Source organism: Accipiter gentilis, chromosome 32, assembly GCF_929443795.1.
Source record: "Accipiter gentilis chromosome 32, bAccGen1.1, whole genome shotgun sequence".
Taxonomy (NCBI): Eukaryota; Metazoa; Chordata; class Aves; order Accipitriformes; family Accipitridae; genus Astur; species Astur gentilis.
This window is the reverse complement of record NC_064911.1, coordinates 6,099,620-6,125,081: the sequence shown is the minus strand read 5'-3', so window position 1 is coordinate 6,125,081 and position 25,462 is coordinate 6,099,620. Positions and strand designations below refer to the sequence as shown.

General features: G+C 52.5%; 1 protein-coding gene across 1 annotated transcript in view; it reads right to left on the bottom strand.

The window, feature by feature from the left end:
• The window catches only part of SIM2 (SIM bHLH transcription factor 2), a 58,995-nt gene extending 40,733 nt beyond the window's left edge, over nucleotides 1-18,262 (bottom strand). Inside the window, exons 1-3 of the mRNA XM_049834896.1 lie at nucleotides 18,088-18,262; nucleotides 8,634-8,716; nucleotides 5,477-5,566 (exon numbers count right to left, since the gene is read on the bottom strand). Coding sequence (XP_049690853.1) covers nucleotides 5,477-5,566; nucleotides 8,634-8,716; nucleotides 18,088-18,262 — 348 coding nt within the window. The remainder of the gene's footprint in view (nucleotides 1-5,476; nucleotides 5,567-8,633; nucleotides 8,717-18,087) is intronic.
• Nucleotides 18,263-25,462: the final 7,200 nt, after the last annotated feature.

Sequence of the window (25,462 nt, the reverse complement as noted above, 5' to 3'; positions counted from 1 at the left end):
ATACTTTGAGCCTGTGTTTTAAATTAGTGTCAGGCTGCCCAATTGTTCAGTGTGGCCTGATGTGCCTTGGGCCCCCAAGATCAGAGACAGCTGAGAAGTGAAGTAATTTAACCTATTATTCTGAGCCAATCCTAGTGATTTGCTAAGATGTGTGAGTTGCCTTTTCTTTGGAATAAATGAAGTTGTCTACCCCACAAAGCAATCTTTTTCCGAAAATGTTTCTCATCATTCCATTTTCTGCATTATTCATGGAATGTCTCTTCCCAAGACTATGCAAACTAACTTTTTTTCTAGCCATCTATTCCCCGCTGCCTATTTCCAACAACCCTTCCCTGCAAAAACAAAACCACCAACACTGATCTGATATTCTAAACAAAATAAAATTTCACTAAATAGGGAAAAAAAGAGTGAAAGGAAGAGAAAAAAGGAAAGGAGAGATGGAAAGAGAAAAAGAGAGAAAGAAAAGCAGAGAAAGAGGTGGGGAGACAGAGAAAGAGGAAGAAAAGAAAGGAAGAGAGAGAGGACAAGGGGGAGAGGGAGAGAAGGAGAAAGGAAAGGAAAGGAAAGGAAAGGAAAGGAAAGGAAAGGAAAGGAAAGGAAAGGAAAGGAAAGGAAAGGAAAGGAAAGGAGATTATTTACACTGCTTCATTTATATAATTTTGTCTAAAAATTCTCCTTAAAAAGCACTGGCTGTTCCTTTTTAGGATTGTAACAGGTGGGGGACCTGTTATAGTAACACCGCATATTCAAGCTTTAGTGGTGCGGGAGGAAGGAGAATATACAATCTCACTGTGAGTCATGCTTCTCAATGCTTCTGTTTGTTTTTAATTACATGGGGGAAAACATATCGTGAATGTCCATATCTATCTCTGTAAATACCATAATCACCTACAGACATGTAAAACCAATTTTTAAAAAATTCTAATAATTCTTATGCTGATGAGCATCTCATTGGCCTATACACTTAGTAAACCAGAACATGAAAAAAATTATCATTGCAAAAATGCACAGCTGTGGTCAGTGTTCAAGCCAAACCGAGTATCACTTATGACCCTGTTCTTACTATTTTATCTTTGGCTAATAGTGATTTTGCTGAAGAGTATGTTTTGCCTTCGAAATTAAAAACATTGTATCACAGAAAACAGCTTCCGAAAAAGAATCATTCATGGGTGGCTATGTGCAAATAATCTCTCCCTTCAATATAAAGACTTTCTTACAAAAACACCGCCAACCAACCTGACTAGCAACATCTACTGTAGTAATCCAAAAGATCTTGTTGCATGTCTGCTATTACCAAGTATAATCATACACATCAACATGCATCTACTCTCTTACAAAATATAACTCATGGGTATCTCTTGCTTCTCCAAAAGTCACTACCTATTTCAAAAAGACTACTCACAGAAATACACATTCGTTCACAGGATTCACAGGACTGGACCCAAGGTCACAGTTTTATCCAAACCGTAATTCGTACCCAGGGGCTTATATCTAAAATTCAAAACTAAAGTGATTTGTCAAACTAATGACTAGTTTTTCTCATTACACACATAGGAATATTTTCTACTCTGATGTATGCATTTGCAATCCCAGCAAAATCAGCGGGAGGTGAACATACAACACTGAAACCAAAATTGACTGTAAAAATGCAAGTGGAAACATAAAGCCGTCAGCAAAGAGATGGGGACTATGTAAGAGTCAAATAACCAAAATATGTATACATAATTTTGAAACTGACCACAGTCTCCTGCTACGCATAGTCCATGCATGCTATTTTAAAGCCTACAATGAAACACTGAAAACCTAAAAAAATAAATTACATGGTTCAATTCATAAACCTTCTAAAATCCCATGCCTCAGGATTATTAAACCAGCTTCCTTGATGCAGCTTTTTAATATCTGTAAATACCTGCTTACTACCAAATATTGCTGTTTCCTGCTAAGAGGGGTTTTTTGTGTAACTCAGCTGCACATTTTTTTTCCTGCCAAGAAACGATTCATAATAAACACAGAGGACTAAGTAGATGGATTCTAGAGCAAATAATTACATATTTTGCCTTTCATATACTTATTTGATGAAAGTAAAATAAACTCCTAGAAAAGTTCAGATGTTTGTGGTTAAATATTTCAAGACTTATCAAAAGTCAAAGATAAGCTTGGCTCCCTCATGGATGCAGAAAATAGCTGGAGCAAGCGCCAGACTTTCAAAATTTCAAAAAAATATATCTTTCACCACCGTTTCCTAAGAGGATTTTCCTACCCATTCTGTGTCTTTGGACTCTAAGGGGAAAAAACATTTGGGGAATATGAACCTATTTATTACCCATGGAAAAAAGAGGCAAGGAATTGTCTCTCTCAGCTAGCAGAAGTCAGTTCAACATTGTTCTGAGGCCAGTTGAAATTAGATGGAGAAGGGGGTCCTAACCATCAGTATTTACAATATTTAGTGTTACAGTTGAGAGCAAAGGCAGATCAAAATCCAAAGCCACAAATTAAGTGATAGGTCCACAAATGAAGATATAGCCTTTTCAGAAATACTGTTTCTGATTCTCTGATGCCGCAGACAGAAGTGAGTGAAGTAGTGCTGAAAAACAATCCTTAATGTTATTTTTAAATTTTAAAAAAGCTTAACTACACCAGCCAGCAAAGGGTTATTCAGAAGCTCTAATTTTTTTCTGCCAAAGTTAAATTCAAGATCAGCTAGAAGATAAAGGCTACTGTAGTAGGTCTCCAAGAATATCCTGCAAAATATTTTTAAATGGACTTTTTATTTAGTTTAAATATATATTTTTAAACAAATTGCACTTTAACTGGAAATTGATGTGTGGACTAGTTAATTGTCAAATTATTTAATAAAAAGACCTTTCTATGCACACTCTAAAAGATTTTCTACAATCATCATCACTCTGGTCTCAGCTTGTATTGGCTGGAGCTCTATGAGAGCACTTGTTGAAAATATAGTGTGGGATTATGACTTGGTGAGGGAGACTTGCACAATTTGCTTCTACAGACCAATCTCATTCTTGTTCATGTCAGTGGCAAAACTCCCCATGATTTCCAGAGAAGCAGGAACAAGAACTCATTTACAGCCCTGGGAAGCTTACAGGAATATCCTAGCGTTAATGTATTAATATCCTAGTATGTAGGAGTAGCCTAGTAGTAACGCTAGTACTACTTAAAGCAAAATTGTCCTCTCAAAAATAGAACATTGAGAAAAAGCAAGAACAGACTAGATGATAAAACCAAATGAGTAAGGAGGGGAAAAAATCACTGCCTTGTTTAGCTGGGGTTTTGTATTTGTAAAGCAAAAACTGTGCGCTGTGAAACTGCTGCAGCACTTCATGTTTTAAGAGTCTAAAACATGCCCTTAAATTTCACATCCCTCTGTCCTCTCTGACCTGTAGCTTTCTGGGGAGTTCAAGGATACAGCCCATTCATTTACAAATCTCTGCTAAGGTGAAATATTTGTGATTTTGCTTATTAAACAGACTTCAATAAGCAATATGACCAAATCCTCTAGTTTTCCTCAGCACCTCTTGCACTAAGGGTTTATAGATATTTACATGTGCAATGCACATGGAATTCAGTCTGTGCTGATGGCTGTAAGGGCATGAGGGCTAAATATGACTAAAGCCTGTATGACACTTTCAGTCCCCTCTCCTTGAATGTGGTAAAGTCTATTTAGTGCCCTACTGATCCCGTAGTTCTTTAATTTCACCAGATGACTGGATAATACTGAGACCTATGAGATCTGATGACTTGATATTGCTCAAAAAGAAAGAAAAGAAACAATTTCTGGACAAAACCTGGAAGATCAGTTAGCACTTATTAAACAGCAAGCAGCACAGGACAATGAGACTCTACTTCAGCAAGGACAGATGGGAACACTCAGTGCTTTGGTATAATTGTACTGACTAAATGAATCTATTTAAGCAGTCAGCAACGTGGTGAATCTTTTCAAAAAGTTAAGGCAAGAAAAACTTTTAATAAGGCTGATGATTCAGAGTAGAAAATATGACCATTCTGTAGGAAAGTTTATTCTAAAACAAAGCAATTTTAAAGTAATTTGAACATGCATTAAATGTTATGAAACAACTAACGCTATACTGTAACAGACTCAATTGAACAAACGGCTTGAACCAAGAATGTTCCCTGGACACATTTTTAAAAGTTGGCAGAAAAAAAGTATCCACACAGAATATTGATTCTCAAAACTAGTTTTTCTAAAAGAGATTACAAAAACAGGGATTGTAGTTGCCTTTGGATTTCAAAGTGGTGTTTATTAGATTATATACTTGCTTTTTCTAGCTATTTAGAATTCTTTTTTTTTCCACAGCTACTAATTCTAATATCTCTATTATCAACACACTTCCAAAGAACTTCACAGTTTTTCAATCAAAGTTATTAGTTACTACCAAAGTTGAAGTACACATATAATCTCCACAACTCAGCCCTTCCTCTGTTTATTGGCTATTGGAATAGCCACAAGGTATATTCCCCAGACATTTTCAGAACATCCTGCTCTCTCTCACCTTCATCTCCTCCTTCTTCCCTCTACTATTGAGTCTTTTTTTTTTTTTTCCCCACTTTATTTAACTCTGAGAAGTGTTTGAGCTGCAACTGGTTCTGAAGAAACACGTCTGTTTCTTGCAAGTCTCATTCAGGGCCCAGTGAAATTAATTAGGAGTTTTTCTATTGGACTTCAGCAAGCTTTAGGTCAGGTGCTACCAATGAGTTTGTGTAATACATTTACACACAAAGATATGGAAACTTGCCCTCTGCAATAAATTCAGGCTATTTGCCCTTGTGCCTATCCCAAGAAGGCAAAAAATTAGAAATGTCCTTCTAAGAAAAAAAACAATAAAACCCCCTTATACTTCTTGTGCAGAACAGTAGTAAACTGAGTTTTATGAGTTCTATCACAACCATATAAAACGCTTTACTGAAAAGACCACTGAGCTGGAAAAACTCAGGAAAAACTACCCTGAATTCCATGTGAACACTCATAAATCTGCCCCCCTTTTCTTTTTTTCCTAAAGCACATTTGCCATAAAACTCATGTTCCACGTCAGATTTCCTCTCTATTTCATAGAAGTCTCAATATCTTACACAATCTAAAACATATAGACTTGAATTCTAAACTTTATTTCAGACGTATAGCATTACCACACAGGCAATAGGTTTGGGTTTCAAGCTCTGTATAGATCTGCAATTTGCAATATCGTATTATTTATTACCCTTCTTAAAGGTAATGAGGAGTAAAATACAATGAACAAGAAAAGATATAAAGACAGTCACGATGTGGTTGTAAGTAAAGGGAACTTGAATATTTAAGTAAGGTCATTTATCAGAGAACAAAGTTGAAGCTTCAAATACTCCTAAAAAACAAGGGCATTATATCCATGGCAAGATACCAGTATTAGGTTCCAAATCTAGTATCTGTATTTAACAGATGGACAGAATAAATCACTCATACCTGAGATAAGCCAAGATGTACAGATGCTGTTTCTGAGATGTACATTATTTTGCCATCTGATGCTACCACGAAAACAAAGCCATCCAAAGTCTGAAAAAGAGAAATATGTAAGGTAAAAAGCAAGCACTCTGTTTAAACCATTCACAGTGAAAAATTTCTGAAGTCTTTTGGAGGAAGATTGCTATCCAACTTCAACAGCAGCAAATAGCAGCAAAATTTAAGGAACGGAAACCTTCATCCGATGCTGTTCTTACAAACTCAATGACACACACACACACATTGTGAAATCCAATTCATTCCCTCTACAGATGCTAGCTTTACTGCTTCACTTTAAGTTAACATTCTCCTGTTGATTCTGGTTATTTTAGTACTTAGTACAAATCCTGAGCTATGTGGTACTTAGGGGAAAGTCTAGCACTACGCAAGCCATTTTTTATGGTGTAATTGGCAGACACAGCTTACCGCTATTTGCAATATATTTAATGAAACTGTAAGCAATGCTTTAAATTTCTTTGACTATATTTTTACTAATGTCTTTCTGAACAGAGGGCTGTCTGCTATGTAGCTATGTGAACTTAGGAAAAGAAAGAAAAATAAATCAGCATTCAAAACTTTATCACACTTGAAGAGAGATATTTATGCTCATTAAGCTATATCTCTACAGTCTGTGAATCTTGATAATGGTAATATGCAATACAAACTTGAGATCCAATCCTACAAGTTCTTATTGACAGGATATTGACTGCAAGGTAAATATTACTTGTGTGAGTAAAAACTGAAGTTTAATTTAGCCATGTGTCATTCATACGAGAAAAAGAAATACGATGCAAATGGTACAGGTTAGCCAAAACTGCCCATGATTTGGACACACAAACTATAAGTATGTGGGTGCCTTGATTCTTCAGTGCCCAATTTGAGGCATTTTTTCAAAAGTATCTGATATCCTCAGTCAAAAAGTATCCACTTTCTCTAAGCAGTTTAGGAAGCTCTGATCAACACATACATACTAACATCATTGGAAAATATATTTGGAAGAGAAAAATAATTTTTACAGTATACAGATAAAACAAATGCTTATTTTATTTCATCTTTTAATTTACTGAACCAGGAGAGGAGCAATAAAATCCTGTATGCTTCATGGTCTTACAGTGCTGCCCCAATAAGAAAATATTCCAAATTATTCTCTGGCCTACTAACGATTCTAGAGCATGTAATTGAAACCAGATTACTCTTTGCCTTTACTTTTTTTTCTTTTTTTTTTTGGAACACAAATTAAATTTTGTAGAAGTATTATAAAGGGAAATAAAATGTTGCGCCCTTAGCCATAACTTTGCTTTTAAACACTGTCATCTTGCAATTGCTCTACCCAGTATCATAACTAAAGCCGTCAATACTTTCATTACTGCATTATATGGTGCAGTAGGTCTCTAACTTTCATGTACAGAAAAGCATACTGAAGCTGAAACTTCACATGTAAGGTTTCAGTCTAAGAGCCCTTAAAAAAAGTTTACAGTAAATGTGGGTTTATTAAAATGTTAAGCATTCATCATTCAGAAATAACTGAACTGTAAAATGAGTATTACAGGTGATTAGCATATAATGTTACTTAAGTTCATTTAATGCCAGACAAAATGTGAAATGGCTAACAGGGAGGAGGAGCAAGAGTAACAACAATGATGTTTATGATATAACTAGACGTGCACTTTCTAGGTAGACTAGAGATTCTGAAACAGCTGGCAGGATATCAGCTACTTGGAACAAATTTTTCAGGGCTAGAAATAGCTCCACGTGAGGTAATTTTGAAATTTGTCGATTTCCATTGACTGCATGCGGTCGGTAACGCACGCTTGGAATGACCCTACCGAAAGCGTGCTCTCTCTTTACCTCAGGAGAACGGGTGACATTTTGCAGGGCTGCGGGAGCAAATAAATAACCTCGCGCGTCATTTCCAACGCCGGACAGCTTTCCCAGCTAGCCCAGCCTGCCGCCTCCTTACCTCCCCCGGCGCAGGCGGCTTGCTTCAGCCTGGGGAGAACGGCAAATACCTGAGGGGCGTGGGGGGGGGGGGGGGAGGGCTACACAGGGCCCGCCGGCCGCCACCCCCCCCCCGCCAACGGCCAGGGCGCCAGGCCCAACGGCCGGGGCGCGAGGCCCAACGGCCGAGGCGCGAGGCGGGCGCGGGGCCCAGCAACGGCCGGGGCTGCGCCCCCCCCCCCCCCCAACGCCACCGGCTGGCGGGGAGGGCGGTGGGCGAGCGAGCCCTCCTGGCGGCTCGGCGGGGGGAAGCGGCCACCGACCCCGAACAGTTTCTGCTGAGGTTTTTATCCCCAGCCGAGCGAACAGTTAAAACAGCTCCAGCGCTGTGACCAGGAATTAACCTCCCACAGTAAAAACGGCCGTTAAATGATTACGGTTTACTAGGTCTTTAAATTCGGGGGAGAAAAAACCTTGCTGTATTAAGTTCACGTATAAAAAAAATGGAGCTAAACGTAATTTTATTTTTTTTTTTTTTTTTTTTTTCCCCCTCCGGCTGGCACACACGCCCCGGCTACGACTTCCTAAACTCTCCTACGCGGGGGGAATTCAGAGGAATTCCAGAGCAGAATCAACGGGATTGTGAACAACGGTATTTTCAGGTGCTAACGTCCACGGGAGATCTACTCCAGATGTTCACCCCCCGCCTCGGGAGCCCTGCGCTCCCTTACAGGTTTCCTCTCCCGAGTCACCGGCGGAGAACGACGCTCCCCGATGTCCGGCGCCCCTCCAGCCTAAACGCGCTCCCCGTTGCCCCTCGCCCGGGGGCTGCCTGCGGGACAGCCCCAGCAGCTCTGGGGCGTCCGATTATCGCTTTTACGGCTGGGAGACACTTGGCGTGCACAGAGAGCCGATTAGCGCCATGGTAAGCTGTTACCTCTACTAGTATAAAAGGCGAAAAGAAAAAATAATTGAAGTGCTTGATGTCTCGGGTTTTCTCCCCTCCCAGCCCGTGTGAGGGTCGGGAGTAAGAGGAAGGCTTCACCCAGGCTCCTCTGGCGGTGCGGGGGAGATGAGGAAGAGGAGGAGGAGGAGGAGGAGGAGGAGAGGCGGGAGGTTGATCACAGCCCAACACCGCACTTGGGATGCGCAGTGTGTACGAGAGGAGGAAGGCGTCCGCTACCTGAAGCAAATGGGATCCGAGCTCCTTGGCCACGTTATCCAAGGGCCCTATCCTGCTCGGCTGTCCCCAGGCGTCGCCCAGACCTGCAAGGGAACCAAGGAGCTGGTTAGAGCGGGAAGCGGAGCCCGGCCCGCCCTGCCTCCCCGACGAGACTCGGGCTGCCCGCAACCCGCCCGCTCGCCCCCCTTCTCCCGCGGGGAGCGGGCCAGGCCCCGACGTGGGGGCTCGGGAGGTGGAAAGGCCTAGTCCCTTCCACACACACGCCTGGAAAGGGAATTGCTCTTTTTCTGGGGGTCCCGGCCAGCGCACTCCCGCGGACCCGCTTTCTCCCTCCCCGGAGAGCCGCCCGCCCGCCAGCGCGCCCCCGGGGAGCCGCCTGCCCCAACCGCTTCCCCTCCCCCGCCATGCCGGCACCGTCCTGCCAGCAGCATCGTGCCCGTCCTCCCCCTTCCCCCGCGGCCGGGGTGAGGGAAGACCGGCCACACGCTGAGGACCCGAGGGATGAGCCCTCCGTGGAGGCAGGCGCGGAGCACCCGGCCTGCCCGCAGCCCCGCCAGGCACAGCCCAGGGCACTTGGCGCCCAGCGGGGCGTTCCCACACGGAAGGCACAAGGAGCGGCGAGACACTCTCCTGTCTTCAATTACCGCCCCGGCCACGCGTGCTTCCCCGCGGGAGGTGCGGCAGGACGGTCCCCGACACCCGGCCGCCGGCCTGCCCGGCGCGGTCCCCCCGCCCCGCTCCCCTCCATCCCTGCCGCCGGCCGGAGGGCTCGGCCGGTGGGTGGCTTGCGCGGTGGTGCCGGTGCCGACGACCCCCACGCCGGCCAAGGCGAGTCCCGACTGGGGAGGCGGCTGAGGAGGTTAAAGACGGCCGGAGCTCAGTCGGGAAGAAACTGCCCCGACGGCCTCTTCACCTGCGCACGGACGGGACCGAGAAATTTGCCGGCGCGACGGCACAGCTTCGCACACACACACACACACACAAACCCCTTCCCCGCCCCTGCCCGCGGCCAGCCCGGCCCCGGCCGAGCACCGGCCTCGCTGACCCGAAAGGCCCGACCCGGTCCCGCCGCTCCGCCACATAGCGCTGCGCGGAGGGCTGGGGGCAGCCCGTGCGCCCTGCATTGCTTTGGTGACAGCGAAAGGTTATTGATGGAGCTGTGTTGGTGGGGGGGAGCTGGTCTGGGGTTTGTTGGTTTGGTTGGTTTTCATTTCCTCCATGCAAAGAAGGCTTGCACCAGCTCCGCGGTGGAGCTGAGACCACTACCCGTGCCAATGGAAGAGCTGGAGACTCACGTCGGCACCTGACAGCAAGCTCTGCAGGGTGCCATTGCCCGCAAGAGCACACAGATGGGGAGATGGGGGGGGAAGAGAGGGACGGGACCGCGTCCGTTCAATGCCGCCTTCTTGGAGAGAAAGGACAGCCCTCGGGGCTACAGCACCGCTTCAGAGAGGCCACGGAGCCCTAAGGGCTGCCCGTGCTGCCCTGCAGCCGAGAGGCGCCGCGGAAGGCCCTCCCCGGCGGGGATGCTCGGTGCTGCCAGCCCGGCGGTGCTGGCGGCCGGGGCGCGGCGCCGCGGGCTCCACAAGCGCCCTGGCTCACTGCGGCCGGCGGCCCCGTGGGTCCCGTCTGAAGCATGGGCACACACGCGTGTGACGGATGCACAGCCCGAGCATCCTTCAGTGTCGCTGCGAACTGGTGAGCAGCCATGAAACCGAGAGCCGCCTTTTCCGCCGGTGCCCTCACACCGACCAGGTGCTCTCAAAGAAACCTCCCGCCGCAAGCTTGCAGGGGCAAAAGGCCACTGCAGCGGGACCCCCGCTCGGCTCCGTTACGGGAGGAAGAAGAAGCTGGCACCCAGGCGGAAAGCCCTGTCCTAAGCTCCAGCTCTGGAGCGTGTTTCTAAACGTCCCGCCCGAAGCCCTCCCGCATCCGCGTATCTTTCGGCCGGGTGTCCGCAGGTAGCCCTGGTCTAGAAACGACGGAAGCCTTTCTCCCCGCTCTTGGGGCGTCCCTTGAGGCGGACAGGATCTCCCACTGGAGCAAGGCCGGCCGGCGGAGAGGACGCGTGGCGAAGCGCGGCTGCCCGCCCTGACTGCCCCCGAGTTTCACCTCCTCCCGGTGCCCCGGTGTCGGCGGAGCCTGGCCCCACGCCCCGCTCCAGCCGGGCGAGCACAAAGGAGCCTCCGGCTCCCAGGGCCAGGCAGGGTAGCCCAGGGACCTTGGCTGGCCCTGACGCCTCCTTTCCGCCGTGGCAAGGCAGTAGCAGCACCCGAGGCCAGTCCCAAGAAGAGGCGTCTGTCTCCCCACCCCGTGTCCGTCGCTCCGGCTGCCCCAGCGGGTCTCTCCAAACGGCGCCGCAGAAGGGCACGGCGTGCGGCTGCGCTTTCTTGGGGGTAGGGGAAGGACACCTTCTCTTCGCCGAGAGAGAAGTGTTTGGCCACGCATCGGGAAATTTGCTTTGAAGAGCCAAACGAAAAGTCGCACTTTTCTACCGCCGTTTCCCCGTTCGCAGTTTGGAGAAGGCTCCTAAACTTCCAGGGACCCGTCAAAATGTTCTTTCTGCTTAAATGCTGCTTCCTCTGGGGCGGAAGGTTTGAGGATCGCAGAGACATCCTGCAGCCTCTTTCCCCAGACGGTAACAAATGCAAACGACAGAGTCAGTCCTGGTGCTGCGCGGTTTGCCCTTTTTTTCGATTTACTAATTGCAAATCTCGAAACCCCGCAAAGGGGGTTACACATAGCGGTGTAAAAACTGTCCTGAAACGAGCCCTGACTTCCCGAAGGACGAAGCAGACTTACTCTTTGGGCCACTCACGAAGAAGCTCTTCATGAACGAACCGTGTCTCTGCCGCACTCGTGCGTGGCAATCTGCTCCGTCCTGTCCGTTACGGTTGGCCAGGTACGGTTTCACAGCATCCCTAAAATCTCCACTATTTTTGAGGTTCTTTCCTAACCCGGACTAAAAAAGTCACTTCCGCAGATTTGTTCCCTTTGAAATTTTAAATTGGAGTTGGAATTGCGAACTCTCATCAAACGTAAACGCATTTGGTGGATCAGCCTGGCATTCGTCTAAGCTCCTTTTAAAGCCGATGATTTTATCATTTAATCCACCACCAGATCGCTTTAAAGATGGAAACGAAACGAATAAAACCTTACGTTCAGATAAAGGACTAACGCCTATTAACTTGTCTTCCGAGAGATTTGCAAACGCGCAGCGTACGTCCTGTAAACATATGGATGCAATAGACTCAGCCGAGCTGCTCCTGCCCAGCCAGTAAATAACGCACATTTTCACTCACTGGACTGGAGCGAGGCCAAAAGAGCTGCCGATACAAAGCGAGCGTTTCCTACACCGCCTGAACGCGGTGGGAGTTTGCCGGGGTGGCCCCGACCGGCGATGGGTCTCCGGCGGGGGGAGGCTGCCGGGTCTCCGACACGGGCGTGCAGCCGGTGCCGTGCCCGACGGGTAATTGCGAAGGAAACGATTAAAAATGCCCCATTGCAGCGCGAATCACCTGCGACGCTGGCCCAGAGAGCCGTTTCCCCGCGAGCGAGCGAACAGCTGGCGCATCATCCTTCCTGCAAATGCTGGGGACACCCGTGGGGGTGGCCTGTCCCCCGAGCGCAGCCCCTTTGCCGTGCTAGAGGGCAAGGATCGTCTACAGCCACCGGCTTGGGGCGACTCCGGGCGCTGTCGGTAACTTAAAGCCCGGCGAGCCGGAGCCGGGCTCAGCGGCAGAGCCCGTCGCGGCGGGCAAGGAGCTGGCACGGCGAAGCGCTGCCTGCGGCGGGGGGTGACCCGCCGGTCCCAGGCGCAGCCTCCTCTCTCCTGGCATCCCGCCGTCGGCAAACATGGATGAGTTGAGCCCCTTTCCTTGTTTGCCCTCCACTTACTAGCGTCTGTAACGACCGCCGGTCCCATCCCCGTCGGGACCGGGACAGGGACCGGGACCGTGCGGCGGGGAGGGGCGGGGGACGGGGGGCAGGACGGGCACAGCGGGATGCTTGGCAAGAAACGCTAAGGGGGAAATAACCGGCCCGAACCACAGTGGTGCCCGCCAGCCCCCCCCCCCCCCCCCCTCCCGCCGGGCACCGGGCGGCAGGTTCGGCTCCCACAACGGCGTCCCAGGGACAGAGAGGGGGGGTTTCACAGTCAGCCCAAAGTACGTGCTACTTTTGCCGTTGAAATGCGCGGGGGTTCTCATATGAACGCGTCCCGCTCCCTTCGGCAGACCCGGGCACGATTTCCCCCCTGCCGTCTTTTGACATCTCTGGCTGTTTTTCAAAGTATCTCAACATCCACTTTGTACCATTTCCCAGTTTCCAGGGAGCCGGGTGAGTTAAACTGTAATAAGATCTAGAAATATTTGGGAACAACTCCCACCTTTGCTCTCCAAATATATAAATTCGTACACACACACCTTTGAAAGCCCGGTAGCTTTTCTGCTTGGGATTCTGCTAAAAGAATTACTTAGCGATGTATTATGTTAAGTATCGGATTGCCCTGTAACTCGGAGTATTTCCTTTGTGTCTACTGTATTGTTCCCCGGCTCCCCCGGAGCGCATGGTCCCCCCGCGTTATTCAATCGCCATCCTTCACAAGGAACCTGGGTCAACTACAAGCGCCGGGATTTTCAGCGCCGCCTCTCCTGGGGGATTTTTCCCCAGCGTGGTCGTGCCTCCTTCGGCCGGGAAAGCAACGGCGAAATTACCGGGGGGGGGGTTGGGGGGGAGCTGCCAGCTCCTGCCCTCCGTCTAGCTGTGTCTCCCTCGTTTAGGGGAGGCCCAGGGCTGGATAGGGAGGGGGTCACCTGTCAGCCCGTGAGGTGGGGGAGACAGAGATGGGCGAAGGGCAGAGATGACACCTTCCCCCAAGCTCCGTCTGCAGCGAGGGGCGAGGTATCTCAGCCCCGACGGCAACGAGGATCGCACCGCTTGACAGGCGGGTCTGAGGGGCCGGGCAGGGTCTGGAGCCGACGGGGACCCTCCCCGCCCCGGCGGCGATAACCTCCGCTCGGCGGGGGGAGGCTCCCACGCCGGGGTCGCTTTGAGAAGGAGCAGGGCTGCGTTAGCTTAACTTTGGCAGGGATGTGCCGGGCCGCCCGCCTGCTCTCTGCGGGCTCCAGCGTCACCAGCTGGAAGGGCGGCCGAGGGCTGGGCGATGGGAGGAACGGACGTAAAGATCAAGACTTTAGTTAAAAAAAAAAAAAAAGAAAAGAAAAAAAGAAAACAAAAGGAAAAAAAGAAAAAAAAAGAAAAAAGCCAAGTCCCAGAGAAGAAAAAAAAGCAACAAAAACGCCCTCCAGAACACCCGGACAAACCCAAACCCGGCTCTTCCCGGAGAGCCAGAAACAACAGATCATGTTAACAGGCCCGAAAGCGGGCGCACGACAAACAGCGAGGTCCCGGGCAAAGCCACAGCTACCACGGCAGTGACCCCCTCCTTCCCTCCCCGCCGGGCGGCAGAGGCCGGAGCGACCCCGCCACCGCCCCCGTCCCCGCACCGCACGGCTGCCGGCTCCCGCCGCCTGGGAACGGCCGCGCAGCTCCAGGGAAGCCCTAATGGCACTTTTTGTTTTAGTAAGACCTTTAATGCCACTATTAGCGGTTAGTACAATAGAGGCACGTTTTCGAAGAGGGATTACTCACGCCGTCGGCTCGGGCTTTATTTATTTATTTAATTCATTAATGAGCCTCTTCCGAGTGCGTATGAAAATTAGATGAAATAGCAGCAATTCGCCTTGATTTTCTTAAAATATACATTCACGGACACGTTTAAATAGGGACCGAAAACGCTATATGCTCCTAGTAATTTCTGTTGTCTGCACCTCGGAATAAGGAAGAGGTCTAAGATCTACGGCTCAGTCATTTTATTCAGATTATTTTGTGTAGCGCGCATTATCTTTTGGGTCACTTATCAATTAGCTCGCTCCCATCCGGTTTAAACATCCATAAATGTGCAATTTTATAGTCAGTTTTGGAAACTGCGTCGGGGATGGGGGAGGAAGAGAGTCACAATTTAACCAGTCAGCCATAACCGGGGGGCAGAGAATTGCGGTTTTAAAACGCGATTTATTCTCGCGTCTTTTTCTTTCATTACCTCATGTTCAGAAAAAAAAAAAAATACACCGACAGTCAAGACAGAGGAAGTCCCGTGGTGTATTTTTGTTCTACAGTAATAAATGCCTTGGCAAAAAATCAAAACACAAGAGAAGACGATCTTACAGAGCGGGAGCGCGGGGGAGGCTGTAGGTTGCTGTCTCCTGGACTTTAATTCATGAACCTGAAGGTCAGAGCGAAACCGCACGGCAAAATCTGTGATATCGGAGCACGGAATTGTGCCTTCCAGGGCTTGCACTTTGAGGAGAGAAAGGAGCCGGAATATAAATCTCCTTTCACTCTCACTTCTTGGAGCCTGGTCAGGCGCCTCCGTGGGGGGATCTGTGAGTTCAGTCCAAAATGTGCATCTTCGGGAAAACCCTGCCCTGGATGAGCCGGGGGAGACTTGTCTGAACCCCCTTACAAGCCTTGTCGAAGCGCTGGGACCAGACACTTCGGTGACGGTCTCAAACTTTGCGTAAAACTATGTGTCAGCTCGCTCTGGAAATAAAGTGGTGGGGGCTGGGGGGGGGGGGGGGGGAAACCATCCACCGGAGTTTTTAAAAACACAGACCTCTCTCTCTCTCTTCCCCTCCAGTCTAGACAGAGCTGGAAGTGAGTTTTATAGCTGGACAACGTTTCTGATCCCGCTGGCTGCAGCTACCCCGGGCCTATCACTCATGCTGGACGAGTCTCAGGCCTGTGTGTCGTGTCGTCCGTCCGTCCCCCGCCCCCCCCCCCCCCCCCCCATCTCGGGCTAGAAGAAGTAAACTCCCTTGAGCCTTACGGGGATGATGCCACGGGGCCGGCCCCGGGGCGCTGGACCCGTGGCGGCGGCCGCTTCGGGGCCGACTCCCGGGGGAGGGCGGGTGGCGCAGCTCCCACTGCCCCGGGAGCAGAGACCGGCAGGTGGTGAGGGGGCCTGTTACATGCCCACCTTTATTTCAAGGCCCAGGACCTCGGACGTGGGTCCTCCCCACCCATTGGGTGCAACATGCTCGAAGGGGTGCTTTCCCCAAATCTTGCTGGCCCAGAATTTAAGATGCCATGCCGGGCAGCCCTCTCAAGCTGTTGGGCTTCCCCTCCTCCCCTCCCAGTAAAGCCGACTGGAAACCACCAGCTGGATTTGGGGGAGCAAGACGGGACACACACACTCCCCCTCCCCTCCTTTCGCAGGCAAATCCCGAAGGAAAGGGCAGTTAGGGTAATGCGGGACGGTGTGCCGTCAGGCAGCACCCCCCGCCCGGCACCAAACGCCCTACTGCAGGCAGCGGGGAGCGGGCACTGCCCGCGGCCGCCTCTCTCCGGCTCTCCCCTCTGTCCTCCACCCTCCCAGGCATGAAGCGCACGGCTCAGGGCCGGAGGAGGTTGCTTCCTCGGCTTGTCATCCCTGGATGCTAAGCTTTGGTTTTAAATGTATTTCCCTCCGTACTTCAGACGATGAAAGATCAGGAATTCGCTGTTTGCATTTAAACGTTGCTCTTAATAAGCAGAGTGTGCGGAAACGCACGCCCGGCCTGTTTAAGGAAGACAGACACATAAAACACACCCGAGCTGTGGGTATAAACCTGCTCTCGGGGTCGTCTTGCTGCTCTTGAGGATCCATAGGGCTAGAAAAGCAAGGACCCATCCAGCAGCATCTCGGAACGTGCCACTTTTCTTCCCTCCTAAATCAAAGCCATTCGGGAGCACGCTCCCCAGCCAGGGCCGGCGAGTGGCCCCCCGAAATTGCGACGCGCTATTTCTCATCGGGAAATTTCCCGATGGGGGATAACGGCTGGAAATTGCAGCGGAGCAGTGCCTCGCTTCCCCTTGCTCCTCTAACTCGGCGTGCTTCGGAAGCGCACGCTAAAGGAGCCCTGGCTTCCCGTAGCACTGCTAGTACTTGCTCTCGAAATTACTGAATTAGATGGCCATAACGGTAAGCTTTTCTCGGTTTGGGAGTGGGGGTTTTTCCGCCCCTCCCCCCTTATAGATATAATATTTTTTTTTAATTTGCAGCCTTTTAATAAAGCTCCTTAGAAACCGCGACGGAGAGCAGACCTTCCACTCCGGAATCTGCTAATTCCTTCACCACCACCACCACCCTCCCCCCCGTCCGGAGAGGCACAAACAAATGACAAAGGGGGGAGCTGGGCTTTATTTAGCCACCCGCAGACACTAACCAGCGTTTCATTTCACGTCTCCCATCAGCTCAGCGGCGGCACGGAAAGGACGGGCGGCCGACGGCTCCCCGCGGGTGCCGGCCGGCTGCCTCCCCTCGCCCAAAGCGGCCCCAGCCGTCCGCCCTCTCGGTGCTCGGGGGGTGGGTGCGAGGCTGGCCGGGGGGGAGTTTTTCACCAAACCCCGGGGGACGGACAGAGCCGTGTCAGGCCTCGCTGCTGCTTGTCTCCGAGAAGAGCGGCAGGAGCCACCGGCGCTCGCCGCCCCGCACGGCCCCGGCCGGGGAGCAGCGGGGTCCCGGCCCCGCTCGGGGGCAGGCTGGGCTCGGTCCGGCCCTGCCCGCTCTCCCCGGGCCCCCGGAGAAGGCGGAGGGCCTCGCTGCGAAGCCTCGGCGCCTTATTTCCCAGCCTGCTTCCCTGCCTCCAGAAAACTCCAACCAAAACAAAATAATAATAACACCCATGCTATTTTTCTTTCCCCGAGGCCGTGCCTGGGCACCAGCAGGAGCGCCGTGCCGAGGGGCCTCCCCCGGGGGCCGGGCCGGCTGCCTCCCGGGGCCGCAGATGCCGGGCTCGGCGGAGCCGAGCGGAGCCCGCTCTCTTCGGGACGGTCCCTCCGAGCATACGGAGCTGAACCGGCAGCAACGGAGGAGGGGGGAGAACGGCACATTAACCAGACGGTCTGCCCCCCCCCCCCCCCCCCCACCGCCGCCGCCGGCCGGGCTGCCCACCCCCGCTCCGCCGCCAGCCCGGCGCAGCCGCCGGCCGGGCTCCCCGCGCAGCCCGTGCCCACGGGCGCGGCTGCCGGGGGGGCTCGTTTTCCTACGTGCGGCCGCGGCGAGACGTTTTCGGGTTTAGGCCTCACAGGACCAGAGCTGCTACTTGCAGCCCGCCCTCCGCACACCACCCCCGCGGCAAGCCTCGGCTTTCGGGCAGCGCAGGCGCTGCCTCCTCTTCCCAAGCAAGAAGGCTCCTTTCCAGCCCCCGTCCCGTGCTGGGACCCCTGCAAACCCTCCCCCCCACCACCCCCAGGACGTAGAGACGATGCGGGCTTGTCTTGGGGTATGTTCTCTTCCTCCCCCCCCCCCCCCCCCCCCGCCACCTTTCGGGCCGCAGTGCTGCCCCGTCCCTCCCGGGCGGGCCGGGCGGGGAGGCGGACGGCCGCTCCCGGGGAGTCCCGGGATGGTTACCTTCGGGGAAGACGGCTCGCATTTTCAGGTAGCTGGTGGTGAGGCGGATGATGGACGCCTTGTCCAGCTGGGAGGTGATGGCCGAGGGCAGGGGCAGGAGTTTGGCCAGTTCGTAGAATTCTCCATTTTCTTTTTCCCGTCTAGTCTTTGCCGCGTTCTTGGATTTTTCCTTCATCGCGACTACTGCAAGGCGAAGATGACACTGGCATATTAGACCCGATTCTTCCGAATTGCAGGGAGCATGGATTTCGGCTTCAGAGTTAGTATTTTCGTTTAAGGAAGGGAGGGAGGGAATTCACCCAAATCAAATAAAATAATAATAATAATAATAATAAAAAGGAGGGGGAGAAAAAAGGGGAAAAGGGGAGGGAAAAAAAGCCAAACCAACCAAACAAAAACAACACCAACAGAAATGGTGCGAGGAGGGGGGAGGTGATCTCTGAGCCACAACCACGACTGGCAAGCCGCTCGGGAGAAGGCAGTTCTGCTCTGACCCTGGAATATCTAGCGCTTCGAAACCAAGACTGAAAGACCTACACGAACCACGGTCCTCTGCCTGCAGCTGGAATCGGATCTTCTCAACGGAGAGCAAATCACTGGGTTCCCTTCACTGAAGGATTTCTTCTGCTCAATCCTTCCCCGTCCAAAAGTAATAATAATAAAAATATTAAAAATAGAGCGTCCACGCAAGAAATCGTTGGGCTAAGCAGGCTGAAACATTTTTGGACACTTTGTCTCTTAAAAAAAAAAAAAAAAAAAAAAAAAGAAAAAAGAAAGAATAGGAAAGGAAACACCGCGCTGCTCGTTTAACGAAGTGCAAAGTGATCTGGTCCCGGAGCCCGAGATGCCGAGGAGACGACGAGCCGGCAAGGCAGCAGCCCCCCCCCCCGCCCCGCTAAACGAAAGTCAAAGCCGGTGCGGAGGGAGCTGATGGCTGGAGTCCTCCGAAATCGCAAGCTCGCATTTCCTTCAGACGCTTCCCTCTCGGCCACCTCTCGGCGGGCGGCGGCTGGTCTTGCGGCAGAAAGACGTTTTCCCCCGTCCCCGAGGGGCTGCTTCAGCGCCTGGGCGCGGGGGGCGCCGAGCCCCGCGGGGCGGCGGCGGCGGCGGGGCTGGGCTGGCGGCGGGGCTGCGGGAACGGGAGGCTGCTGGCGGCGGGGCTGCTCCCGCCGCTCCGGCCGCTGCGCCCAGCTCCAAATGTGGTTCTCATGCGGAGTCAAATTAAAGGATCCGTTTTCCTCGGGACCAGTGCCACTTCAGCGTTGTCTCTTTCCAAACAAGTCCGAGCGCTGGCAAAGGCGCGGGATTGATTTTGTTGGATTTATTTATTGGTTGTTTGTTTGTTTTTTTCCCCCTCCTTTTAAAGAAAAAGAATTTGCAATATCGGGAATTGTTTCTGTCTTTCTTTCTTTTTTTTTTTTTTTTTTTTTTTATTTGTCACGTATTTAAAGAGCAAAGCGGTGGCTCTTTCGCATAGACATGCCTTTCAAAGGCTAAAGGGAAGGTTTGCTACCTTCACCTCCCGCAAGGAGCGGCGATCCTCACCATACGGCAAGGCTCGAAGGTAAAATTTCCCTCCTCTCAGAAATCCTAGCCGGCACGCTCCTCGCCTGAAAGCACCGATATCTCCGCTTTTTTTTTTTCTTTTTTTCCCCTTCCCTTTTTCTTTTTTTTTTTTTTCCCTATTATTTTTTTTTTCCAGGGGCAGAAGGAGCTCTGAAGTGGACCCCTCCGTTAATTCTTTAGCAAAGGCTGCAGAAAGCCAGGAGAGCCTCAAGAGGGGAGGGGATAATGTATCCGTGACGTGTCCTCCCGCGCAGCGCCCTCCGAGGGACCCAAATACAGAGGAGCCAGAAAAGAGCCGCAATTAGCACTTGCGATGGGACGGGAGGCCGGGGCGGGGGGAGCCGGGGGCGGAGGCCGTTTGCTGTGGCAGCCCGAGCCCGCTCCCCCCGACCTCCCTAAGCAGCCGCGGAGCGCCGGCGGAGACCCGCGGCCCCCTTGACCCGTAACCTGCCGTCCCTCACGTACGCGCTTGGTGCACCGGCCGTGACCCCGCGGCGCCGGGGGGGGGGGGGGGGGGGGCTTCGTACCCCCACCCGGCACCCCCTGCCGGGGGGGCCGGGGCACGGGCATGCGTGGGGCCGCGACCCGCGCGGGCCCTCCTTCGGCAGCCCCACTGCACCGCCATTAAGTCACCCAAGCACTTTCCCCTGTTGTTTTGGCGCTGGGTAAAAGGGGCAAAATGTACCTGCACGCACATACATACATACATATGGGTGTACCACATATACACACGCATACGTATATATAGCACACGTTTGTACAGTATATACACATTATATACGTTTTGCATGTACATTACACGCGTGCGTATGTATGCACATGCACATGTACGCACATAAGTCCGTTTACAGACGCACACGCACAGATACTCCTTTGGACACGGACCCTCGCACTGCTGCCTGCGGCCAGAGGGCAAGCCCGGGGCCGAGCACCGGCGGAGGCGGCGGGCGCTGCCGAGGGGTCCCGCTGCCCCGCAGACCTCCCCGCCGGTGCCGTACCGGCAGCCGCTGCTCATCAGCCCCCGACGTGACTCTCCGCTGCCCGGCGGGCCGCCGAGGACCAGGGCTGAACCCCGGAGCAGCCGAAGCGGCTCTCCGGGGGGAGAGTGAAGAAAGTCCCCGAGGGCCCGGGCTTTGCCGGGACCCCCCTCCCTCCGGGCGGCGGAGACCCGGCGGCGGCCCCGCTCACCTCGGCGTGGGCAGAACCGGGCGACGCGGTTGCTCACGGGGCTGTAACCGCAAGGCCCGGAGCCGCCTTCGCAGAGGTTGTCACAGCGGCCGCTAGAACGAGAGCGATGCCCGGGTTCCCCCCTCCCCGCCAGCGTCAGGACTAGCCCCGTCCCGGACAGGACCGCGCCGTGCCCGGCCTGGCTTTGGCGCGGCCCCGACCTGAGGGAAGCCCTTCGCCCTCCGAGGGTCCCGCCGCGCCGCTGCGAGGGGCACAGGCGTGGGGACGCACGCGCGCACGTGCATGCGCCCACTCCCACGGGGGACCGGCCCTACCCAACGCCCCTTGCAAATAGCCGTCCCGCGGGCCGGCTGCGCACGGACACGCGTGGCTCCAGCACCCTCCCGGCCGTGCCGGGGGAGCGGGGCTGCCGCCGGCGATTCAAGCGGCCGGGAGAAAACCCTGGGTGCGAAGAAAAGGAGGGACCGGGCGGGCAGAGCGGCCGGCAGAGCGGCGGGCAGAGCCCGGCGAGAGGCGGCTCCGCGACCGCGGACACGGGGAGGGCGCCGAGGGGAACGGGATCGCCCGTTTGCAAAACACAATGCCCCGGCCCTTAATATTAATCCCCGGGAGAGGCCTGGCCGGCGGGCGAGTGTGTTTGCTTAAGCTCGCCCGCCCCTCTGTAATTATCCTATTACACCAGAAAGGGCCCGGCCCGGCGTTGTCGAGGGAAAGGCCACGCTCTTTAACCTCCCCGCCGCCGGCGGAGGCCCCCGTCTCCGCGGGCGGGACTTGCGCGGCCCCCCGCGCCGGCACCGCTGCCCCGGCTCTCCGCTCCCGGGCCGCCCCCGCGGGGACGCGCCGCCCGGGGAAGCCGGTTTCCTCGCCGCGCCCGGGGGGGGTGCGAGCAGGGAGGCTGGGGCAGCTTCTGCATCTGCTGCTTGAACCGTGGGGCCAAGGCGGGGCGGGGGGGGGGGGGGGGGAGCGCTGCCCCGACGGGCCCCGGGCCCTGCCCGCACGGCCTCTTGCCCCGTCCCGTCCCAAATCCGCCCCCCTCCCGGCTCAGGTACCCGGCACCGCGCCCGTCCCTTGGCTGGCGCGTCTCGGGGAAGGCGGCTTTTGCAGGGAGGACGGCGGGGATGGGGAAGAGGCTGTTTGCCCCGCCGTCCTGCGTGGGATTTAGGCTAGAGCCGGCTTCCAGGTCCAGGAAACCTGAGGGAAACGGTTGCACAGGGAAGCCCGGGCGGTGTGACCCGTTTTACCCTCCTGCACTGCCCCTTTTTACCGCCAGAATAGGAGCAGCCCCGTACCCCTCTCGCAGGGGCAGCTCTCTCACGGGGACACTTGGCGCAGGCTTGGGGACGGCAGACGTACTCGGCGATTAAACCCGCCGCAATATTTTTCTTTTTACGGAAGCACGCTCCGGCTGGGACCTTTTCGCGGAGCAAATCGAACCCAAATTAATCTAGAAAAAACACCAGTGGAAAAGAAACTTCAGCCTTTCGGGGAAATTCTCAAAAGTCAATACAACCTCCGCCCGCCGCCGAAACCGGACTCATTAGCAGAGGTAAAAAAAAAAAAAAAAAAAAAATGATACGGGGAAAAAAATATTATATATCTATATCTATGCGGAAAAGTAGCTGTATTTCAAGGCAGGTCCTAACGGGTCCGACCCACCAAGCTCCGCGATCGCTAACCCCGGGAAGGAAACGGTATGGGACATTTCTGTGTCCCGTAAACAATACACAGGGACGAGCGACCGGGTCTCAAAGGAAAGAGAGAGGGGAGCGCCTTACGTTTCTAACAAATTGCGGTGGTTTGGGGAAAGGGCAGGTTCGCGAATGTTTGCAACGTAATCCCGACAGAAAAAAAAAAGAAAAATCACGTTGCTACAAGGGTGGCCCAAACCTATCGAGGTGGATTCGCAATATTCAACTCGGTGAGTCCGAGGTGGCTGCAGGGACCTTCGGGGAAGGGCTTCCCTCCGGCCGTTTTAATAATAAACTCCACGCCAGGGACGAAAATAAGTAATGAGAATAAATAAACCAATTAATTATTTAAATATTCAGATCATATTTTCACTGATACGTTATTGTTGAACCATAAATGGGGCGCACGCAGGAAGCCTTCTTATTTAACAACATTTTTTCCTTGGTCCGAGGGGGAAACTCTTCACCGGGTGGGGGGTAAAGGCAGAGCGCTTCTTTCCCAGGTGAGCTGTATGGCAGAGGAATATTTCTCCTTCCCCCCACCCACCCCGCGCCTCCCGCAAGGGTTTAAACTAAAAGTGAAAAACAAAGAGGAAAACGTCTGGCGAAAGAAAAGAAAAAAAACCCCTCCACCGCCCCCCAGACAAACTCTTATCAGCGGCTCCTTCGCCGCGGGTCACGTACTGCCCGGCCGCAGCGCGCCGGGAGGCACCGGCGGGGGCTTGCGTGGAGGGGCCGAGCGCTTGCGCGCCCCACGGCGGGGGGGTGGTGGGGGTTACGCGGGTGGGCGACGGCGGGGCATTTTCCCCCCGGCCCGCCGCGGAGGAGGGGGGGGGGGCGTGTGGCGGGGGGACTGCCGGGCGCGCAGCCCACGCGTGTCCGCGTGGCGCTGGGGGCGAGGCCGAGGGGCTTATTTTATGCCGGCGCGCAGAGGGGAGATCCCGGCGAAGGAGAAGCTCAAACCGAGGGGGTTTAACGCCTTTTTTTTTTTGGTAATCCTGAAGGAACGCAAATAGCGTCTGGCAGACGGAGCGGGTCCCGGCACAGGCGGTGCCGTCCCGTCCCGCCACCGGTGGGCGGCAGGAACCGGGCAGCGGCGGCGGCTGCCCCGGCCGGGAACCGGGGGGGATTTCCCGGGTCGCTTCGGCGAGAGGTTGGAGTGTTTCGTTGCGGACGGTGGCAGGGAAGAAGGGCCCAGGCAGGGGCAGGCGGCAGGCCGGTGCTTGCCGTCCACCCGTGTCCGAGAAATGGGTGCGGGTGCCACCCGATCAACTCTTGCGACATGCACCTTCGCGGGGCCGCGGCTTTGGTCTTTCTTTCACGTTCGTGCGGTTTTCTTGCGTTTCTCGGTCTCGCACGCTCGTGTAATACACGCGATACTAGACGGGTCCAGGCTGGGGAAAACAGGGCTGCGGGGCCAAGCACAGCGCGGGTCTTAACTTTTGTCTGATGTGCTTAGCTAACGTATTAACTGTGAGAAATACCACCAAGTTCCTCAGGAAAGAAAATATCGTCAGATTTTTTAACATTTACAGGCTGCAACATCAGCATTGGTATGAGCTCAAGAACTAGCAGCGCTTTTCGTCCCCGGAGGAATCCCTTATATTTTTTTTTCCTGTAACTACTGTTCCCAAGTGTGGATGTATACACACACACGCTCAGACACACAAATCCTATAAATGCTAATAAAACAGATTCCTCAGGATTTGTTTAACTTTCCCTGGCACCACAATCTTATATTGATATTCAATGGGGTTACTAGTGTGCATGAGGATTACTAGTTAAGTATAGACCGCAGGATCAACCTTCTAGTATGCCACTTGAACATGTCCTTACAAATAAGTAAGGTAGGAAACGTAAGCATTGACAATACGATTAATTTGCACTGAATACTTGAAAGGGAAAAAGGAAGTTAAATCATGGTGCTAGAATTATTAAACTATGCAGATTTGAGGCCTCTGGTTGCAGGGGATCGTTTTCAGCTTTTTACTTGAAGCTGTATTACTGCTATTGTCCAAGCTTTGCTGGCCACATGGGACAACATTTGGCAATCGGACAGAAAATGATTTCTACTGGGCATGAACTGGAAATATCCAGCTGGGGCATGGATCCCATTTCTAATCAGAGTGGAGGGAAGGAAAACTCAATGCTCTTTCTCGTTACTCAGGATAGCATTTTTAGAGTTTGTCAAAAGTGGCTTGAGCTAACTATCCAGAAAAAATACCTGCTGTTTGAAATTGAAATAAGGGTGGGTTTTTTCCGTAGAGCTAGTAAATTTGTTTATTTTTTTTTCTGTACATGATGTAGAATAGGGTACCTGGTGTACATAATGTACAGTGCCTTTACATAACTTACAGTGATAATATAGGCATGCAACACTGCAGGAGCTGTCAGAGTTGATGGACTGATCCAAATGGATGACATTTGCAAAAAATACATCTAAGTTAGAAACACTGAATGCTCATGTTTGGGTCAGGTTTTCAATTTCAGTTTTCTAAGGAGAATAAAGTTATTTTGTTAAGGCCAAATTATTATTTTTTTTTCCAACTGGACCTGGAATTTGATGAATTTTCTGAAAGTATTTTCATAAAACTCAGATAACTGATATTAATTATGATGCTCAAACTTTCATGACCAAACACTTGCTTCCTCTAATATAAGCTGCAAACCATATTTCTTTTAACTACAGTAGGTAGTTTAAAAGGTGAAAGCTGGCCTTGGGAACAGGAGAGGGAACATATCAATCACAGAGAGGAAGCTTCTAGGCTGAAGAGATAGGAAAAACCTAATAGGAAAAGCACACAGAGGAGCATTTTTGCTCTATCTGTCTGAAATCCTTTGAACAGTATGAAAATCAATGCAAGTATTTTTATTTACTTTTAAAGTTATGTTCAGTGACTTGAACTTGTTTTCTCAGTGGCCCCCAGCTTATA